At 39.1% G+C, this 20,098-nt stretch overlaps 3 protein-coding genes across 6 annotated transcripts in view; 1 reads left to right on the top strand and 2 right to left on the bottom strand.

Annotated features, from left to right (window-relative positions):
• Positions 1-10,055, top strand: part of LOC115801262 (coiled-coil domain-containing protein 148) — a 29,294-nt gene extending 19,239 nt beyond the window's left edge. For 2 of the 4 annotated variants that reach the window (XM_030759029.1, XM_030759027.1), the window contains 5 exons: positions 4,452-4,592; positions 6,068-6,186; positions 8,302-8,419; positions 8,601-8,735; positions 9,305-10,055. In XM_030759029.1, coding sequence (XP_030614889.1) covers positions 4,452-4,592; positions 6,068-6,186; positions 8,302-8,419; positions 8,601-8,735; positions 9,305-9,448 — 657 coding nt within the window. In that variant the 3' untranslated portion in view covers positions 9,449-10,055. The remainder of the gene's footprint in view (positions 1-4,451; positions 4,593-6,067; positions 6,187-8,301; positions 8,420-8,600; positions 8,736-9,304) is intronic. The other 2 variants (XM_030759028.1, XM_030759026.1) reach the window with 2 other exon arrangements.
• Position 10,056: 1 nt separating this feature from the next.
• upp2 (uridine phosphorylase 2) lies at positions 10,057-12,597 on the bottom strand. The gene is made up of 7 exons (XM_030759030.1): positions 12,035-12,597; positions 11,772-11,886; positions 11,525-11,683; positions 11,297-11,411; positions 10,958-11,167; positions 10,719-10,865; positions 10,057-10,598 (listed from the first exon to the last, which is right to left on the bottom strand). Exons 1-7 carry the CDS (start codon positions 12,085-12,087, stop codon positions 10,456-10,458), a joined length of 942 nt encoding a protein of 313 aa, XP_030614890.1. The 5' UTR covers positions 12,088-12,597; the 3' UTR covers positions 10,057-10,455.
• A 154-nt stretch (positions 12,598-12,751) lies between these two features.
• On the bottom strand, positions 12,752-17,735 carry LOC115801264 (uncharacterized protein C7orf57 homolog). Its single transcript, XM_030759031.1, has 8 exons — positions 17,661-17,735; positions 17,352-17,398; positions 16,998-17,162; positions 16,799-16,895; positions 16,440-16,548; positions 16,113-16,195; positions 13,263-13,355; positions 12,752-13,001 (listed from the first exon to the last, which is right to left on the bottom strand). Exons 1-7 carry the CDS (start codon positions 17,669-17,671, stop codon positions 13,271-13,273), a joined length of 597 nt encoding a protein of 198 aa, XP_030614891.1. The 5' UTR covers positions 17,672-17,735; the 3' UTR covers positions 12,752-13,001; positions 13,263-13,270.
• Between the last annotated feature and the right edge of the window lie 2,363 nt (positions 17,736-20,098).

The following is a 20,098-nucleotide window of genomic DNA, read 5'->3' as shown; positions in this document are numbered from 1 at the left end:
CTGGACATGTGAGACTAGTGATGTTATGCAGGGATAACAGCGAAAATATAGTGTATAATTAGAGCCCAGTCGATATATTGGTGGGGGTGTTATATCAGCCGATATTGACTATCTGCCTGCATATTGGTATCGGCTTTAAAACGGCCAATAAATGAAAATTAAAAACATAAAGAAGAGCTGGACGAAACACCCTTTAACCGTGTTATGAGTGTTGGTGTTGCATAGTTTGTCCACCAGAGGGCACTCTGCAACTTTCCTGTTGGCAATGGCACAACAAACAACAACCAGCTGATCCAAGCAGTCTGGTGGAGCAAGTAGTTGACAATAAAACAAAATTATTGTCATATTATCTTGGTAAAGAATCAGAAATAACAAGGCACAATGAATGTTAGGAAAATCTTTTTATATTTTGTATGTTTGGAAAAAAAATTAGCCACTATATTAGATTTTTAAATCACTTAATATTGGTATCGGTCTTAAATATCTCCATCCCTTGCCTTGTGCTCCTTGCCTTGTACAGTAGGTTAGTTTTCACACCTGTGTCGCTCTGAAGAGTTGAAATGACTAACAGCTAGACATAACCAACAGCCCTCTCATTTACTGCTGCGTACTTGATGGCTAACGCCAAAATGTGTCTTCCTAAACTTACAACAAAAGTTGGACTTGAAGACAGGTGAGTGCCAATAGATTTTTTTTTCCCCATGGAGTGCAATTTAAATGGTGCATGTGCACATATTTGAGTTTGCGTGGAGGCTCAGATGGATTCCTGTTTTTCATTCAGTCTGCCTTTATCATCGCTGCACAGTGACACCGCAGCAAGGCAAGATGGATTCTCCTTCCGATGCATCTGCCTCTTTAATGCTTTGGTTTCTGCAGCTGCTCCCTCTGATCCAAACAACTCTCCTGACTCTACTGTGAGTCATCCCTATTGTATTTTGTGTACTGTGTAGGAAAATATGGTAGCAGAACACTTGCAGAATGTAGCTGGCAGTATATTATAAATGAATCAAAATATATATTTTATGGAGGGCTCACGGTCATCATGATCTATAATTCAAGAGCAGTTTATCCTCATTTATTTTAACAGTATGATTGTATTTTCCATATGGTGTAACTTATTGAGTATGCGTGCAACAAACAGACAGAAAGCACAGTTTAAAAAAAAACAAAAAACATCAGAGACCCTTTGGAAGCAGCTTTCTGTGAAACAAAGATTCATTAAATAAAAGATTTCTCTGTTGGCACTTTGTGGTTAAGGCTGCAGAGTAAGTACCTACTTGTTACATTCTCTTGCTTGGGTTTCCACTTCTCATCTTCTCCATGGGTTCAGATGAGAGCATATACAGGACAGATTTGGTCAGGGCTGGTCTGACTCTGACCTCATTATAACGAGCTGTGTGCTGCCATCCCACTCAGACACTCTTCGGGGAATGGTGCAGTGGGAAGAAATCAAGGGTAATTGATTTCGGAGTTTGCTTGAACTTCTCTGTTTTAGAAGGGGCAAGGATGTCACACAGGCCACAGAAGACAGTCTAGAGTCATGAGTATTGACGCTGATGATATTAGTGATCATATAGCAGTTTCAGAAGGAGCTCCAGACGTGAAATCGTAGAAACCATGGTAACTTTAAAATAAAAATGGATGGTTAAGATAACACGTTAGCATTACATGCATGAGACGTCGCTTATTTCATTCCATTTTATCACTGGGAGACAGACTCTTCTTTTCAAATCATTGCCCGTTTGTTCTGGCTGTTGTAATTAGCTCGTATTGTTCTCTGTGTTACTGTTAATTCCAGCCTTTTATTGTGTCCTTGCTTTCATTTTACCTCCCACTTATATCTCGCTCCCAGGCATATTTGATGAGTGATTGTTTTTTTTTCCACATGAGTAAATAAAGCCTGGAGGGATGACAGATTGTTGCAACATGCTCAGGTGGGAAAGGGATGAGCAGGCCAAAGAATAAGCGGCACTACAAACAAAAGAAGAAAAATTTCACAAAACTGGAGGTTTCCTTTTATAGCCCCCCCACCCACCCCACCCAATCTCCAGAGTACTTTGAAAAACAAACATCACTGTTACAGATTAACTTGTGGCCAGATTATTTATGTGCCCTTCCTGCAGCAATCAGGATGTTCTCCCAGCTCTGTGTTAGAAGATCGCCTGTCATTGAGTCAGTCATTTAGTGACTGCCAAGTCTCTCTGGTGGCCAGATGAAAACAACTGTGGAGTGGAGACAGTGTGTGGGCTCCACAGTGGTTACGCTGACAACTCTCTGAGGAGTTAATTACTCATATGTCTATAATTTTTCCTTTGCACAGTGATATACCTGTTATGGACCTCAGGAAAGTGTTCATTGTCTTGGCTGTAAAAATACAACTATAATTTCATAGTTTCATTTTTGTCATCTCATAATTGACTTCAGCTCTTGTAACTTTAAATATTCTGTAAATCTCATGTATCATTAATGTCACTTAGCAGTGTTCCAGCATAATAAGGAGTAATGCTATTCTCGCTCCTGTTTGTTGCAGTAATTCACAGCAATGAAGATTTTTATAGTTTGGATTTTTTTTTTTTTTAAGGCTAATCTGCTTCCATCAGCTGTCTTTTGTCAGCCGGCGTTGCAGCAGCCATCATAACTTGCAGCAGAAAGTTATGATGGCTGCTGCAATGCCGGCTGACAAAAGACATTTAACTGTACAGTTATATTAACAAAAGCTTTGAGCCAGCTGCAGTGCTCCGATAAAAAGAATATCATTCTTTTGTTATTCTGACATCTCTGCAGTCTTTTTTGTGCTAGCATGAAAAAGGATGGTTTCCCATTTCCATTTGAATTCACAGAAAATGAGATTCCAGTGACAAATTACTGTAGACTGTACATAATGACCATTTTATTCTCTTTGTGCTACCTAAAATGCCTCTTCATTTCTGCCTAAACAAGAAGTCATACAAAATACATTCAGACACTGGGGATCTTGGAGGTTTTAAAGAAACATTTCAAATTGCTCCGTGACCCGAGCGCCTCAGAGTATATGTGCTGCATGCACACCCATCTGCATGGTTTTGCATAAAACTTGCAGGTATCTTACAGTGTATTGGACAGACTGCGCTTGATGGATAGTTTAATTATGTGTACTTGTTTTCTAGGAAAATATGCCCACTAAAGTTTTATTGTCAGCCTATGCCAAAATTTCAGTGCAATTTCTTGTAGAGGTCTAAAGTTTTTCCCCTGTGTAAACACGCAAAGTTATTCAAATCATTAATGTGACCTTTCACAACTGCAGGATTATAATACACAAAGCAGTAACGAAAAAGGTTTAAATAACAAACAAGTGCACAATGCATATTAACACATAGCTAAGAGACAAGAATGAAGAGGAGGAAGAGAAATGCACAAGGCAAGATAGTAGACAGCCCAGCACTAATTATAAAAAAAAAAGTTAACTTCTTAAAAAGTGTCCACCAGCAGAAAAAAAAAAAACCTGACTAAATGCTGTCACCATCATTTATTTTCCACTCACCACTTACTGCCACTGCTTAGGCAGGACACACTTTCAGGACATATAAAATATCGTCGATATCCAGATTTTAGTCAAGCTGAGCATCCAGACATCTACATAAAATCATTTTAAATGTATGAGAGATTCCTAAAGAATAACCATATTGTATTTCCATCTCCAGCACTGTTAAATAGAAGTGGATTAGAGGCTGGAGGGTTTTAAAGTCCTCTCTCCAACACGCAGCTGCTGCTTTCTCTCAGGCGCACATCATGTATGATTAACTTGATGATACCGCCGGCGCTAATGTGCCTGTGACCACGTTAATTTGCAGTTTATCCCTTTGGAGATTCCTGAGCTTTCCTCTGATAGATCTGTAAATCTGTCTGCCCCGTCAGAATTCAACACTTCAATACCCAGCATGCCACAGAGAGGCTGCTGCATAACGAACCTGTCACTCACTCCCCAGCAAATGTGTGTGTGTGTGTGTGTTTGAAAAGTTAAGATGGTCTCTTCCCCAAATATCTCGCTGGGTGAGTGGAGATTGCTATTGATTTTTTTTTTTCTTTGCAAGCTATAACTTTAGTTTAAAAAAACTCTACATTTTAACACTGGGGGGGGGGGGGGGTGTTCTGTGTAAATATACTTGATCTAAATAGCTGAATAAGGACACCGCTCTCCCCGCTAGAATATGTTTTGTTTTAGTGCGGGACGCAAACGTGAGGGTTTTCTTTATGATTCACTGTTTTGAGGGGCCCTGAGGGGATCTAACAAAAAGTGTGAAAAGCAGTTTTGGCGTCTCCTCTGAATTTCATGCCACAATTTGGCAGCTGGTTGTTGCCGTGTGAATAATTCTTTCAAAATGGCTGCTGATAGACAACAGTCAGCCTTTTTTTTTTCTCTTCATTTTTTTTTTTGTTCATCCCTTGATGTGTGTTTGCATGTGTATTTGTAGGTGCAGCAGTGGCGGGCCCAGCAGGAGGAGGTAGCAAAGCTGGAGGCAGCGATAGCAGCCAGACAACAAGAGGAAGAAGAGGCGAGGCTGAAGAGGGAGAGGGAGAAGGAGGCGGCCATCAGGTCGCAGCAGAAAGAAAAAGTAAACACTTTGGTTAATTCCTGGAACACTTGTTTATTAATATCTGTGTTTTTGCATGTATAAAATCTAAAATCATCTTAGGTTAAGCCTCCTATATTAAAGCAAGTGTGTGCAACTAATCCTTGAAAGCTGAAAGCTCAAGGCTTTAAACATTTTTTTCTACTCTTGGCCCTGTATGATGTCAATGAGAGCAGAAATCTTTAATATGGTCATCCCAGGCATGCACCTCTGGCTGTTTGTAAAGGGTGGCCAATCAGAAGATTTTTGCCACTGTGAGGCTGGCTTTAAAGAAAGTGCTAAAACAGCTTGTTTTAGACAGTGGATGAACTTAAGGAACTGTACGTGATAAATAACGACTATTTTGAACTGTGAATCACACAGAACTGCTCTAGCAGTGTACAAGAATAAAAACATGGAGGTGGAAGGCCACTTTAATTGTTCTGTGGGATAAAATGACTATAAATTCTTATACTTCATTATGGTGCATCCTATCCACTAACATGCACACATACATGTCAAAATAGAGCAAAATCAGCCAATCAAAAACAAGGGACTGTCCACAGCAGGAAAGCTCAGCTGCGCAGCAGACAATGGGATTAGTTTAGGTTTAGATGACTGTTTATGGTATGCCGCACACTGAGCTCTGATTTCACAGAAAAGCAAGTGCTTTCAAAAGCATCAAATTATATTTTGTACGTGAGCTCATCCTAAAACCTTTTCGCGTGCGTGAACGGATGATGTGTATGAAAGAATTCTCAAGGAAAAAAAATCTCACCGAATGCCTGCAAAACAAACAGTGAAAGTAATTGTCAGCTTTTTTAGAAATATTGGAAATGCCGTGTAGCACTCCCAGACTTGTTAACACTTTTATTTAACCTGTTTTCTTTTGGTAAATAAAAATATATTGTCCTTTAAGACTTTGGGAATTAATGACATAAAAGCATAATTCCAGTATTACAGGATTTTTGATATAGGCAATGATTTAATGAAATTTCCCTGCATTCAAGTTTTTGTTTTTTTGACATTTGTGACTCCACAGTCTGAATGATTTAATTGTGGGCATGCATGGATATCAAATTGAAAGCATATTGTGGGTATAATTGCATGGGTATTTTGATTATTCATTTTAGTTATTGAACCCACAGGTAGGACAGCACCAGAATGTGTGTATCTGTGTGGGTATGTCTGACTGTTTAATTAAATCTCTCCTCAGGGGTCTGCTAGGAGAGTATAGGCAACCTGAGACATTCTGATTAATGAGAACATTTAGGCCTCATTGGATTCCATATAATTTAGCACAATAGTCTGGCAGACGTTGAAATATCATCTCATTCTCTCTATTTACACTTATCTGATTCCCGCTCTGTCTCAATCAATAGGACATGATGATCCTAAGAGTTTCTGTGGGAGTCAACTTAGTGGAAGTGTGGCCACTGTTCTTGTTCAGCTTTAGTTGTTTTTTCTTTATTTCCCAGGTCAGACAGTTTTATTTAAAACAGCAGAAGAGGAGGGAAGTGCTGGAGCAGAGGGATCAGGAGAGACTTGCTAATCTGAGAAGCGTCATGGAAGAACAGGCGAGGCGAGATAAAGAGAGGTAAGTGTTGCACCATGGGACCTTGAGTTTTCGATGCTGTCGAGCGCATCAAGGTTGTTAAAAGATAACTCAGAAGCCTTAGAATTTCCGAGTTATTCAAAACAGCCGTGACATGACTTGTTTTTCAGCCAGCCAGTTTATGTTTTTGCTTTTTGGGGGGGGGTGAATCACTTGCAGGTATTCACAGTGGGGTCCAAAAGTTGGTAGTGACCTATGTCTGTTTCACATTTTTTTTGTGATTGTTCTTAGGTGAAAGGCGTGGCATGGTCTTTTGTTGCTGTAGCCCAGGGGTGGCCAACTCCAGGCCTCGAGAGCCTGTGTCCTGCAGGTTTTAGATGTGTCTCTGCTTCAACACACCTGAGTCTAATATAGAAATCATTAGCAGGACTCTGGAGACCTTGACTGCATAGTGAGGAGGTAATTCAGCCATTTGATTCAGGTGTGTTGGATCAGGGACACATCTAAAACCTGCAGGACACAGGCTCTCGAGGCCTGGAGTTGGCCACCCCTGCTGTAGCCCGTCTGCTTTAAGTTTCAATGCGTTGATCATTCAAAGATGCTCTTCTGCACACCTTGGTTGTAACAAGTGGTTATTTGAGTTCATGTCAATCAGCTCAAAGCAGTCTGGCCATTCTCTTCTGACCTCTGGCATCAACAAGACATCTTCACTCAGAGCTCTGCTGTTCACTGGATATTTTCTTATTTTTAGACCATTCTCTGTAAACCCTAGAGATGGTTACTTCCACTGTTGACAAAAGCAGACCGTGCGGTGTGTGAAAAAGGTGAGGACCCAAACACAGGACTCGGCAGGCAGACAGCATGTAACAAAAAGCGAGCCTTTATTATGGCTGGTAACTCAAACAAATACACAAACCAAGGCAGATAACTAAATTAAAGAAAGCCTTAACTGGGAAGGGTATCTAGGGAACACTAGGAGCATGGAGAAGACAGGATGCAGGAGGGTAATTAGGGAAGTGGAGACAGCTGGGGCAGAACAGGTGAACAGAATGACACTAACGAGACTAAGGAAAGTAAAGCAAAAGACAAAGCGCATGGGACAGGGGATGGCAAAATAAAACAGGAAGTGAGATGACAAGGACACAAACGCAAACTTGACACCACACCGGGAGACAGACACACCGAGGAAGCATCAATCCTGAGAACATGATTAAACTTACTTAAAAGGAAACAAGGGACAAGAAACCAAAACCTGGGATCACAAATGCAAACAGTTAGTCCCATCAAACTCAAAAACACTAGGCTTTAGACCTAGGACCATGACACTCATGGAGTTTCAGCAGTTTCTGAAATGCTCTGACCGTCCCATCTGGCACCAACAACTGTGCCACGTTCAAAGTCACTTAAATCATCTTTCTTTCCCATTCTGATGCTTGGTTGGAGCTTCAACAGCTCATCTTCACCATATCTACATGCTTCAATTCTACATGCTGGGCAATTAGATATTTGTGTTAAGGAGCAGTTGAACACATGTATATGTTGTATTAGTGCATTTTAGTGATAAAATATACAGTGAATACACAGTAATATCTACCGATGACTGAAAAATATAGTATTCATCAAAAATCACTACTGATTTTAGTTTCAACAATGTAGCATCAGTTGTACTTACTAATGTTTGCAACAACTCCATGCTCGAGCCTTGCTGAGTCATTGGCGTCGTTGCACCTCATCAGTGATGCAGGGTCGAACAGGCGCGAACACACTGGAAACTTTCAACCAGAAAAATCATATCTCAGACTAATGTTAACTTGCTGTTGAAAAATACATTTTGCCTTTGAAAACATCTCTTGCTTGGTGTGATTTCTATTTGCTTTCTCTGCGGACACACATTCACATTGATACCATATAATGTTGTTGACTTTGGCTGTGTGAATGAATTCTAGCCAAAATGCTAAAAGGAATCATGGAGGGGGGGCTGAGACAGAGATAAAAACAGATGATGGGAGAGGAGCTGCACTCTGGTGGCACCGTAGAACCCTCCACAGCCGGGAGGTCTGCTGTGTCAGGAGCAATACGTAATGTTGATTGTGGCAGTGGCAGAGGAAGAAAAGAGTTGTTTAGGTCTGACGTCCACACCTTTTCTGCTTCCTCCAGGGTGCAGTTTCGGGCAAATATGCTACAGCATCGCAGGCTGGAGAAAGAGGTGCGGGAGCTTGAGCGGCAGAGAGAAGAACAAGAGAGACAGAATCGTCTGGAAGCTCTTAGAAACCAGGTGGAGCATTATCTGGTCTTTCAACCACCTGGATTAGTTCTGTCAGTGGAAATAATTCACGAGGGGAAAAACTGGACCTGTCCTTATCTGAGTAAAGGCATCACTGCCACCTCATGGCAGCATGTAAGAAGACAATTGTATTTTATCAGTCTATTCGGTGTATTTTTCTTATTTATCTCAGGTTGGGGTGGTGGCAGAGGCAGACCCAGAGAGGATGATGGCAGACACAGAGGCTTGGAAGAGTCGACACTTGAATGTAAACGAGTTTGAGCTCCAAAAACCTCTCTACAGTATAAACACGTACACAGACACACAGGTGAGGTGTGATAGCATCTACCCTCCTATAACCACTTTCTTTGCAAAGTCTCTAAAGCTGCATGATCATTTGCCCCTGTCCCCTTATCTATGCTCGGTATGTATCGAGCCTACAAGACCTCTCTCCCTGACACATGTTTGGTTCATTGCATTAAGTCATTTAAGTTTCGATTCATCTTGGGTGACACTGACCAGTGACCCATTCACTGGAGGAAAATTATGTAAGCTGGGTGGCTGGCCAAACAGTGTTTGTCCTCATTTCAAAACAGTCTTAATTTCAAGGCCACCAGAGTCAGTCAATGAACTGTAGAGTCTGCATGTGGTTTTGTTTTAACTGTAGAAAACAGGCTAGGATTTGATTATTGTGTAATATAGGCATTGACTAATGATTGTCAAACTGTGATGATTTTTTCCCCCTCTGGCACCAAACTATGATGAATTAATGATCAAACCTTATGTCAAGTATTAAAAGGGTAGTGAGCCATAAAAACAGCAGTGCTTGCATGGTGTAATGTAAAACAGATGAAACTTATGATTTACTTAACTTTTTCAAAATTTCCCATCCTCCAGATTGTGTCTGATCCAAGAGTGCGGGTAGAGCAGGCTCTGCGGGAGGCCGATCTACACCACAGTCAGTATGCCAGAGAGGTTCTGTCTGTCATCAAGCCCCCAAAACCACCTCGAAGAGACACGAGGTCCATTCTCAAATTTTGACCCAGCTTTTCTTTGAGTCATCTTATGAAGTCACGCTCTTGTCCTGATATTGAACATTATATGGCATGGAATGAATTTAAGAATCTTTTATAATCGTCAATGCTGAGTGCTGCTAAAGCTGCAGTTCTAACAAAGTAGCTTTACAGTATTGACCACCAAATGACAGCGCAATTACAATTACTGACTTACTTTTAAAGTAGATTGTATACATGAGGAATGCATATAGTATTTCTGAGTGTTGGCAAATGTGTACAGTGAACAAAAAAACAAATCAATAATGAATTACTGACTGCTTTCTGGGGGTTTGAATTTCCATTTAAAAAAACTTGTGTGGCAGAAGCTACTAAACGTCCCGGAATATTTGGTAAGGCATTCACTAAAATACACTGCTGGAGGTTCTAATCTAAAAGAAATTAGGGAATAATTTTCATCAGAAAAGCATGTAAGAAAGTGTTTTTCACTGCTGTCACTTATATCTTTCTTTGTAGCAACAACAGAGGATTATTTCTCACTCTAAAATAACTCGAGGCTCCTCAAGGATCAATTTTAGGACCACTTATTGCTTGTAGAGCTAGAAAAAACAATTCAAAGACTCCAAATCTCCCAAACTGTCCCAACTTGATATTTTTATTTCAATTCATTGAAGCGTGTTTCTTGGTCTTAAAAACATACCCTCTCATTTTTGAAGTAATCTCCTTTCTTGCTGGACTGTAATTACAGCTATGGCATAGATAAACATGGCAATCAAGATACAGAACATATCATTTTGAGTTGTCTTAACTTACAAAGATATCAAGGTATTAAATATAATAGATATAACACATAGTTACACCTACACTCTATAAGCATATATGCAACACGCTTAGCATTTTAGTGTCAAAAAAATCACAATAAAATCTTAATGTGTAACTTTTAAATATTTCAATATCAACATTTTAGGTACAGTATATATACATATGCACATGAGTTAAAACTATATACATTTTTTTTTTAAGGCAGCTGGGATGTCAGACAATATACCCCAGGCGTTTCTTGATAAAATGTGCTACCAGGATTTGAGGTCTATGTTGATAATCCACCAGAACATCATGTGGTGATGTGATCTGATCCCCTTCGAAGCGGTTCAGCAATGTAACGCATACCACAGCTCCTGGGGAGTGAGATGAGCTGGTCAAATCACAAGTAGAAGATCTAATTGCTAGAATTGATCTTTGCAGTTATCAGAAGGTTTTGCCATCGTACAGTGTTTAGTTTGTTATAAAAACAGTACCTTTGAGGCCACAGACACGGCACATAGCAGCGAAAACAGTGGACTCCATTTCAATATTCCTCACTCCGGCCTCATAAGCTTTCCTCAGATACTCTAGTTTCTCTTCTTGAGAGAAGGAGCAGAGAGCTCCGTCAAGTCGGCCTTGACCTGCAGAGACAGTGCACAGGATTACCTTACAAATAAGTGAAAAATGTGATTTTTTAAAAAAAATGTTTAATGAAATTCTGTTTATACTGTACCTTCATAGAAGTCATGGGTGCACATGGTGTTCCCGATCACTGTCGGAAAAGTTTGAAGCTCAGACGAGCACTGCAGAAGCTCGTTGGCTACTCCCTCATCCAGTTCAGTGCTCCTCGTGATAACTTTACCCAAAACAACCTGTTCAAACTGGGGGCGGAAAGAGTAGTCCACTGCTTTATCCGTGACCACCACAGTCCCTGGAGCCAGACCTAGCGATGACACAGGACATCATTTTCTTACATACTCATAGAAGGGTAGTGGATTAATGGCAGAGACCACTTGAACAACTCATTCCACTGCATGTAAAGCTTTCTCTTACATTAAAAACGCAGCCTTACCGACTCCACCAGATGTTCCCAGGCGAAACAAAACCACATCACGGCAATGGGCATGGTGCAACAGCTTGATGAGCTCATGCAGCATGATGGAGATGGATGGGACTCCCATGCCATGCTGTGTTTTATATATAGAGTGGATGGAAATCAATTTTTCAAATTAATAAAATACTTTTTCCTGAAAATAGTTAAAGGATACTGTCACCCACAGCAAATTAATGGAATACTTACACTTATAGAGAGCACCGGTCCCACTTTGTACATGCAGTAGCGATCAGTTCCCTCACAGATATCTTTGATGTCTTCTGGATTTCCAGGCAGTTTAAGCTCCTGATGGATGAACTGGGCGAAAGCCTTCATTCGGTTTGCGCTGCCACCAACACACACAAACTATGGGAAACAGAGAAAGAGGGTTATTGAATTATGTTTTCCAGCTTTTAGACAAGGATTTTATTTATTCTGGCCTTATTTTACAAACCTTAATATCTCCAAACATTTCGGGGAGGTTGTGAGTCTTAGTGCTCAGGCTGAAGTGGTAGAGAATGTCCTCTTCCATGGTGTCCAAATTGGGATTTTTCACTTGGACCTGTTGTCTGAGTGCAGTTTAATGCATTTTAGTTCATGAACAGAGGTGAATTCACAATATGAACTACGTATATGCGTATATCAAAACAGTATCATAAGTTAAGAAAAGCAGCAAGAAAAACTTTAAAAAACTTAGTTGATGTTCCCAATGCTTACTTTATATATTCATTCTGCTCATTCCCCACATGGTTCAGAAGAATCGGTGCCATGACTGCAGAAGACGCTTTGAAATTAAGTTTTAAAATGTCTTCAAAAGTTGCTATGAAACCTCCAAGTGCTTACTGTTTCTGCTTTCCCAGTAAGAGTTATCAGAATATCAGACTGCACAGTGGATATAGTGGTGACCTCTAACCTTGCCACTGATTGGTTCCAGTGAGAGGGGAGTAGCTCACCCTTGCTGCTCCCACAAAAACATCCACCGAGCCCCAAACAGAGCACGAATCAATCACATCAAAATGACTGTCCAGTTCTAAAGTCTAAGTAAAGTTTAAAAAAAAAAAGACATACAGGCACCAATTAAATTACGCAATGTGTCATAAAAACACTGTTATGACTAAACCTTGGAAAAGCGTGTGTGGGTGTGTAATGTTTCACCAATAGGCAGTCTGAATCTATTGAATAACTGGCATGTAGTGACACAATGTAGGAAAAGAACACTGAGATAACCTCTGACACTCGCACTGTCATATCAAAACAGAAAGACAGAGCCGACACACTGTGCCACCGGCAGGAATCATGCCGCAACATTTAGCCTGAGAAAGAAAACAAACATTGTATATAAGGCATTGTTAAAAAAAACAAAAACAAAAAGAAACATTTTGAAATGCTTTCATTTTATTTAAATCATCAAACCTTTTTCCCAGAAGCAGACAATGACAGACTTACCGACACAGAAAAAAAAAAAAAAAAAAAAACTTAACACAAGCGTCAGCTGGTGCCTTCAAGTGCAGCACTAACAAGCACAATAATTAAAAGGTCCTGTCTGTAATCCAGTGAAGCACTTTAATGTTTGAGTGAAAGATCTAACAGGACAAAATAACTGAAAGAAATGAAAATGCTCGATGTGACTCAGCACGAACTTTGTACATCCTTCGCCCATCCAGGCACCTGGCAGTCTTCCGATCTATTGAAATGGAAATTTTTAAGAGTATAAGTCGTTATCACATAATTCACTATTATCTCTGTTATATTGTAAAGACGTCTTCTAAATTCTTAATGGCTGGAACCTTAAAGAGTCACACCTTGGATTTTGTCACCTTCATCTTACATTGTGGTTATTAATAATAACAGCCTCATAAAATCCATACACTGCTTAGCAGTTGGTCTTAATTCCCTTTTATATTAAAAGCAAGACAAATAGGAACTCAAAGGCTGCACTACTTACTTGCCACATCATTGTACTGGTTTGTTGTCGTCTGCATAACCAAAGCTCAGCAGCTTTGACATGTCAACAGGGGCTGGTTTCTTATCAAATACTCTGTAAGAATATCAAAGACATAAAGTCCAAATCTGATAGAAATAGAAATGTCATATTTTTAGAGGTCTTTCTTTTCTTCTTTCTCTCTTCAAAAATAAAGCTTATTATTTTGCCTACCTACCTGCCTGCCAACAACAGGCACAGTTTAAACATTAGAAATGGACCCTACCCTTCACACGCTGAATAATCTTTGGCTACTTATTACAAAAATTGTCTCTCAACAGACTGCACACAGTCAAATAAATGGTATTTGCCAAACAACATAAATATACCAAAGATCCAACTCTGCAAATATGATCCATCTAAGCAAGAGTCAGGCTGCATCTCACATTCAACATTTATCACTGATTTAGACAAAGCAAAAAAAGAGAAGCACGAGTTTTTGTTTTTTCCAGTCAGTCAGTCACTCTTCTGTTGGGAAACTTCCAGATTCCCGTTGAGCCATCTAGAAGGTTCTTGCTGTAGTTTGATCTGTTCTGGAAACAAGCTAAATATATTACCACACTGGGGTGTTTCCATAATTTCTGATAACCTTCATATGGTAGACCTTTGTGGACATGGAGTATGTTTACCAGATATGATCGCGGTCTTTGGTGCATTAAATGTGTGGGTATTTTGACATTTTCCCAAAGGTACAGGGAGAACACAGTAATGATCAACTGTGAGCCAAAACAAACAGGTGATCATGTGGATTAATCCAGAAGTCATCGCTCTTGGCGCTGTTTTGTCTGACCTGAGCTTTCAACCTGCCTGTGAGCATTTCTGCTTTGACGTCAAAACACAGAAACATATGGGGTAGAATTTAATTACCACAACCTCAGATTTTTAAATGTTTATCAGCCATTTCTCTTTGCATGCTGTACTGTATGTTAATGCTAATAATACAAAAAATAGGAAAAACAAATGAAAAAATAAAATTCTAAAACATGCAGAGTATGAAATAGCCTGCAGTCATCGCAGTAAATAATACTTAGGACATGTTCACGTTTTGTTTTTAAATGGATAATCAAATTATGGTATGTGCATTCAGGTTTGGCTTGCTATAATATGTAATGACAGCCAATATAATATCCTAATCTCTAATTCACCATTTCTACTGCTTTTTTTTTTTAGTAAAGTGATGGGGACAAATTCACAGTAAAAAAAAAAAAAAAATCCCAAACCTTTATCTGATGTTCATACCAAACTGAGTTTATCAAAGCAGTTGCAGTCTTTCTACAACACTGATTTCCTGTAAGAAAAAGGATGTTTGTTCTTAGATTAAATAGTGGTGGAGTGCATCACCTCTGCAGGGGTGGGGCAGAAATGTTCTTCTTTCGTGACAGTCTGCATCATTTTAAGTTTCATTACTGCATCCTTCTGGATTTAATATTTGACTGCTGTCCATGGCTTATGCTGCTGTTTCAGTCTTGTGCTTTTAAAACCCAAATATTGATTTTCTCTCTTCAACTGAGTTCCTTCACTCATGCTGATCTTTAACCCTGGCCTCCGTCTCTAACCATAGCCCTTCTTTCTCCATCATGTTTCCTGCATGAATTCAGGAGTGTGCAACTTGAGGTTTTTTTTGATTGATTACAATGGACAGTTATGTTTTGTCCTTCTAATAAAAATTGCACTATTTAAATTGTTGTGAATAATTCTTTATTGACTTAAACTTGCTCTTGGTTCATGGTTTTGTTACCACTGCTGTTTTATTTTCTATTTCATAGAAATGCCTTTGTCTAGAGTGTAAAGTGTAGAGTGAAATAATAAAAAAATGGCAGCATCACTGGGACACACCCAGTGATGCTGCCATTTTTTGATTATTTCACTCTACACTTTGCTTTTCTTCTCAGATTCTGAAACTATTATAAATATCCACATTTTCATCTTTATTGACTTTAACTCGTTTCTCATTTGTGCTGTTTATGTTTACACCTTAACTGACTAACCATGAGTAAGTAAGCAGTAGGTCATACACCAGATTTTAGGGACTCCTGGCTGTTCTGGTTTTTAATGATTGATAATTCTGACAATGAATCACTTCAGATGAGTAATTCAATTTTGATCACTTCATCCACCCATTCCGCCAAGACTGCACATAATTTGTTTAGCACCATAGCGGTTAGCGCTGTTGCCTTGTTGGATTCAAAGCAGCCCCCCCCCCCCCCCCCCCCCCCCAGCCCTTCTGTGTGGAGTTTGCATGTTTTCTGAACGAGATGCGTCAGCAAAACTCTCTCTCACTCCACTCTCCCAAAAGATATTGTTGATCACTTTCTTATAAAATAAAAAAGTATACACAATCAAATGATCTGACACTCTCCAACTGAGCTCAATCTGGTTACTGGCAGAAATATCAATCAGAAATATCTGTACATGCAGTATAAAGCAGAAAAACTGTGTCAAGGCTAGACTTTTTTTTTTTTTTCTTTTGGAGATAAGATCATTTTGTCAAAATAAACTTTTATATTATGTGGTTTTCTACTTATAATAAAGACTGTAATGGACTGCAATTCATTATTAGAAATGAGGCCCAAGGAGGGTAGTTTTTGTCCCACATCACTTACAATAAAGGTGGATTAGTATCAGAATAATGGTTCTTGATAAATCAAATAAAACATGCAAAAACTGTTTTAATTAACATGATATAAGTGCACAAGGCCACAATTCTAAGACACAAAAAACTATCTTATTATACTTTATGTCAAAGAAACTAATCTCCCGTATACTAAACGCAATGCAGAACTTGAGCACCATCTTGTGACCACATTCACTCACATCCTCCTGAATTTGCTGGTCTCATGATATTGACTGGATGCCTGCAACTTCTCCGCCTGGCTGTGGTGAACAGGAATATCGTCCTGTACAAAAAGTAAGACAAAGAATGTGTGAAGGTTATTTGTTGATTCATTTTTCTTATTTTGGTCTCGTACATCCTCATTTTAAGGCCAAATCATAGAAAAGCAGCACTTGGAGCACAAACTAACTGCATGATATTGAGTATGTAACACTACACCAACAATTCCTAAACTAGAAAACATTTGAGGTAGAATAAATGGTGATGCCAGTATTACTTTTCTGAATGACTTTAGCATTACTGTTTACCTTATCTTGTTCATTGTTGCTGCTGTTTTCTCCGTCCCAGGCTGACATGTTGTCAGTCCCAAAGGGAGGTTCTAGTGGCTGAAAAGCTCCAGGGTTTTTCTTCTCTTCACTGTTAATTAGTCAGTTGAAAAAAACAAAACAAAAACAATATATTGATATAAAAAGTTCCCAACACTGAATGATAGCTTGAATATAAGAATAAACAATAATAGTAGTACTACAATAGTACTGCAGTACTAGCAGTGGGAGAATATTAACAGTATTACTGTAAAGTATTTATGTGAGTAATAGAGTAATAATAAACTGTACCAACCACTATGAGTATATATTGATAACAATAAGACAAATGTGACAAATACCTTGCTTCACTGATTCCTCCTGATTCAAAGCAAAACCAGTCTGGAGGTTTGTATGAACTGGGTTTAGAAACAACTGATTCCTCGTGCCACAGAAGTCCTGTCAAAGAGGGACAGGAAAACAGGAAATAACAAATGTTGGCAGCAGGTATCAACCAGCCAGAGGAAAACACGGAGATGTAAAGAAACAGGATGGCTCTACCCTTATGCCCTCCTTGTTTTGCAAGCTTGACATAATCAGAATCACTCTCTAGGACTCCAGCTCTTCGCCCTCGGGTCCTCTCCTCAGGAAGAGTGCTGGTGGTTGGGGACAGTCCAGGGATCTGGGAGATGTGGCCGTTTTTTGTATGGTACCCTGTCTTGACCCCTGCAATTGTAGTACACAAACACACACAAAAAGGGGAAGGGGTGGTGGTGTAGTCATTGCTTTATCTAATCTACATTATTCCATGCCCTCAGGTTACCCCACGTAGCGTCTTCTCACCAGGGTCCAACACAGTGTTATCCCCATAAGCTGCACACCCTGAACTAAGCAGTTATAATCGGTTATACTTGCCAAATTTTGTTGATTGCTGATCGTTTCTCACGAGAACGGAGGAAACTCTGGTGGAAACGTAAACAAAAGCCTGTCAACTTTTCCACTGATACTTCGAGCAGGCTGCAAACTGTTGTCATTACCAACACCATCAAAGCAGCAGTCAAATTAACCTTAGCGTTAGCTAGCTAATGGTATTTGTGATAGTATTTATTTTTCCAAGCCTGTAATTAAACGCACCTGAAACGTGACGGAACAAGTTAGAGTAAAGCAAAAGTTCCAAGACAGCGAATAAAGTTCAGCTTTAAAATTCAGATGCGTTGAACTTACTCTAAATTCATTGTGAAGCGGAGTAAGGAGCCGCTGCGAGCCGAGGCTGTTTGGAAGTTGTGACCGCGTTTCCATGGAAACGGTTTTGCGCCCTCTGGAACACAGCTGCTGTTATTGAGAGGCCGGAAATGCACAAAGGACGCAAAAGAAACCACAGTTTAGGTACTTAGTTTGTAGATGCGATTTAAATAGGAATATCAATTTTCACTAGATGACAACGGCTCCTCTCAAAGATCCCAAGGTCTGCACAAGTGCTAAAAAAGAAAAAAGTAAAAAGCCAGCATGTCACGGTAATTTTGGGGCTTTTAATTTTCATTTGATCTGTTCTTTTTTCCACGCTGGAATGATTGTACAGCGTTACTTCTTTAATGACTTAAACAAAATAAGAACTGGGTGCACAAGTTTGACTTTTTCCAAAAGAATCCGAAGTAAATTCTAAACGTTTTGTGCCTTGTTGTGTGGCTTCTGTGTTAGTTCTTTATTTGATTATGAAGGCACAAAAAACGTTTACGCCCCCACAAATGTTGGTGTCCTACTACAATACTTTGTCATCAATCAGACCCTTTAATGTGTAGTAATTCAGTAGTTGTTTATTATTATTATTATTATTATTATTATTATCCATCCATCCATCCATTTTCTTCCGCTTATCCGGGGCCGGGTCGCGGGGGCAGAAGCCTAAGCAGAGAAGCCCAAGCTTCCCTCTCCCCAGCCACCTCCTCCAGCTCATCCGGAGGGACCCCAAGGCGTTCCCAGGCCAGCCGAGATACATAATCTCTATTATTTAACAATTTAATATGTTTAATGAATTGCTTTTTGATTAGTTGTGATAATAATATTTGGTTGAAACAAAATCCCAAGGCACTACTCTTGCCTCAAGGCACAACAGTGAGCCTTGCCACACCAGTGGGAACCGGTGCATTAGCGCACTCGCTGCTTTCTGTCGCCTTTATGTGTGGCTGACATTTAGAGAGAAATTCGATGCACTGGAAAGCTTTCTGTAAGATATACCTAAGTAATGTTTTTGTTTTTAACTAACCTATCGAACACTTTTCAGTAATTTTCTATAAATGTTATCCAAGTATGGACTATCCTTTTACCAAAGTTCTTATTTATAGCTATAACAAATAGGCTGTCTGAACAGTCTGCTCAAAATATAATAAAGAGTTAACAGCTGATGCAAGGCTGCAGGTGATTGGAGAATATCTTTACTTTATGTATTGTGAATGAATACCTCTTGGAATAAATTTGGGAGAAAAAAATAAAGTCATCAGATGTTTTCTGTTCACTCGCCATACTTGCTTTAAAGCATACCTATAATTTCTGTGGTCTCAGATATGTCCAGAGCTCGTCTCTCTGTGAACGCTGAGGACATGCGCACAACAATCCAAACAGCAGAAGGATCCTGCGTTAACATGTTAAGCTGCCCGGAGAGGCTATGTCAGTGACAGGAAATGCAGGCTATTCCTTCAGCATAAAATCACAATCTCGCTTGAGAGTGTTTGGGGTTAAGAAAACGAATAATGCATAAAGCATTAGTTACTTTTAAGCATTTATTCATTTTGTTTCCTTTGTTTTTTATGAAGATACTTTAAGAAGTTTGTAATTAATAAAAAAATTAGATAAGGGTAGCATGACAGATGTTTACTTTGATTATACAAACATTATGTAGGAGTAATGGATAATAGGTTTTAATTTGCAAATAAATGGACATGAATAACTTGAGCTTATTATATAATATTATTCTACAGTATATTTCTAACTAACATGGCAGCTCATTCTCTTTCTCTTGGCAATATTTTCTTTTAAAGACATAACATTTTGGGGTCAACAAGAAAGGCAGATGTGAAATGTAAAAGTGAGGTCAGAGGTCAAATGTGACATGATATTTAGAATCTCCATATATCATTCTCTATATGCCTATATTTTATCAATACAGACAATGGCAGTAAGAAAGATAGTTTTAAATAGCTCTACATGGCATTGTTATCACTTTGACCTTCAGATCAATCTAAGTTATGAGGCTTTTTGTCAATTTTTGACCAATAAATCATTAAGTTGACCTTGAAGACTGGTGGCTACAAGTTAAATGTTAATGGACTGTTAACATGACCTCGCTTCTACAAAGTTTGATCAGAATTCATTCAAAACTTTTTGAGCTATTGTGTTTACAGACAGAATGACACACATGCATGTAACAATAAGTGACCTCAGTTGTAATTTTTTTCGCGAAAGGTACAGCTGTAAGGGCCTCAAACTTGGTTCTGTTTCATTAAGAATAGAAGGCATAATAGTTTTTATAGCTTTAATTTATTATTTAATTTATTTGTTATTTAAAAAATGCTATCTTCACACATTGCATGTTCTTAATTATTCTGAGTTGGAAGAAAAATGACAACAGAGCATTCTTGGACAGTATTCAATGGTAGAGTAATGAT

Source organism: Archocentrus centrarchus, chromosome 21 (genome assembly GCF_007364275.1).
Source record: "Archocentrus centrarchus isolate MPI-CPG fArcCen1 chromosome 21, fArcCen1, whole genome shotgun sequence".
NCBI lineage: Eukaryota > Metazoa > Chordata > Actinopteri > Cichliformes > Cichlidae > Archocentrus > Archocentrus centrarchus.
Note: the sequence above shows the minus strand (reverse complement) of the source record. Positions and strands in the feature narration are given on the sequence as shown.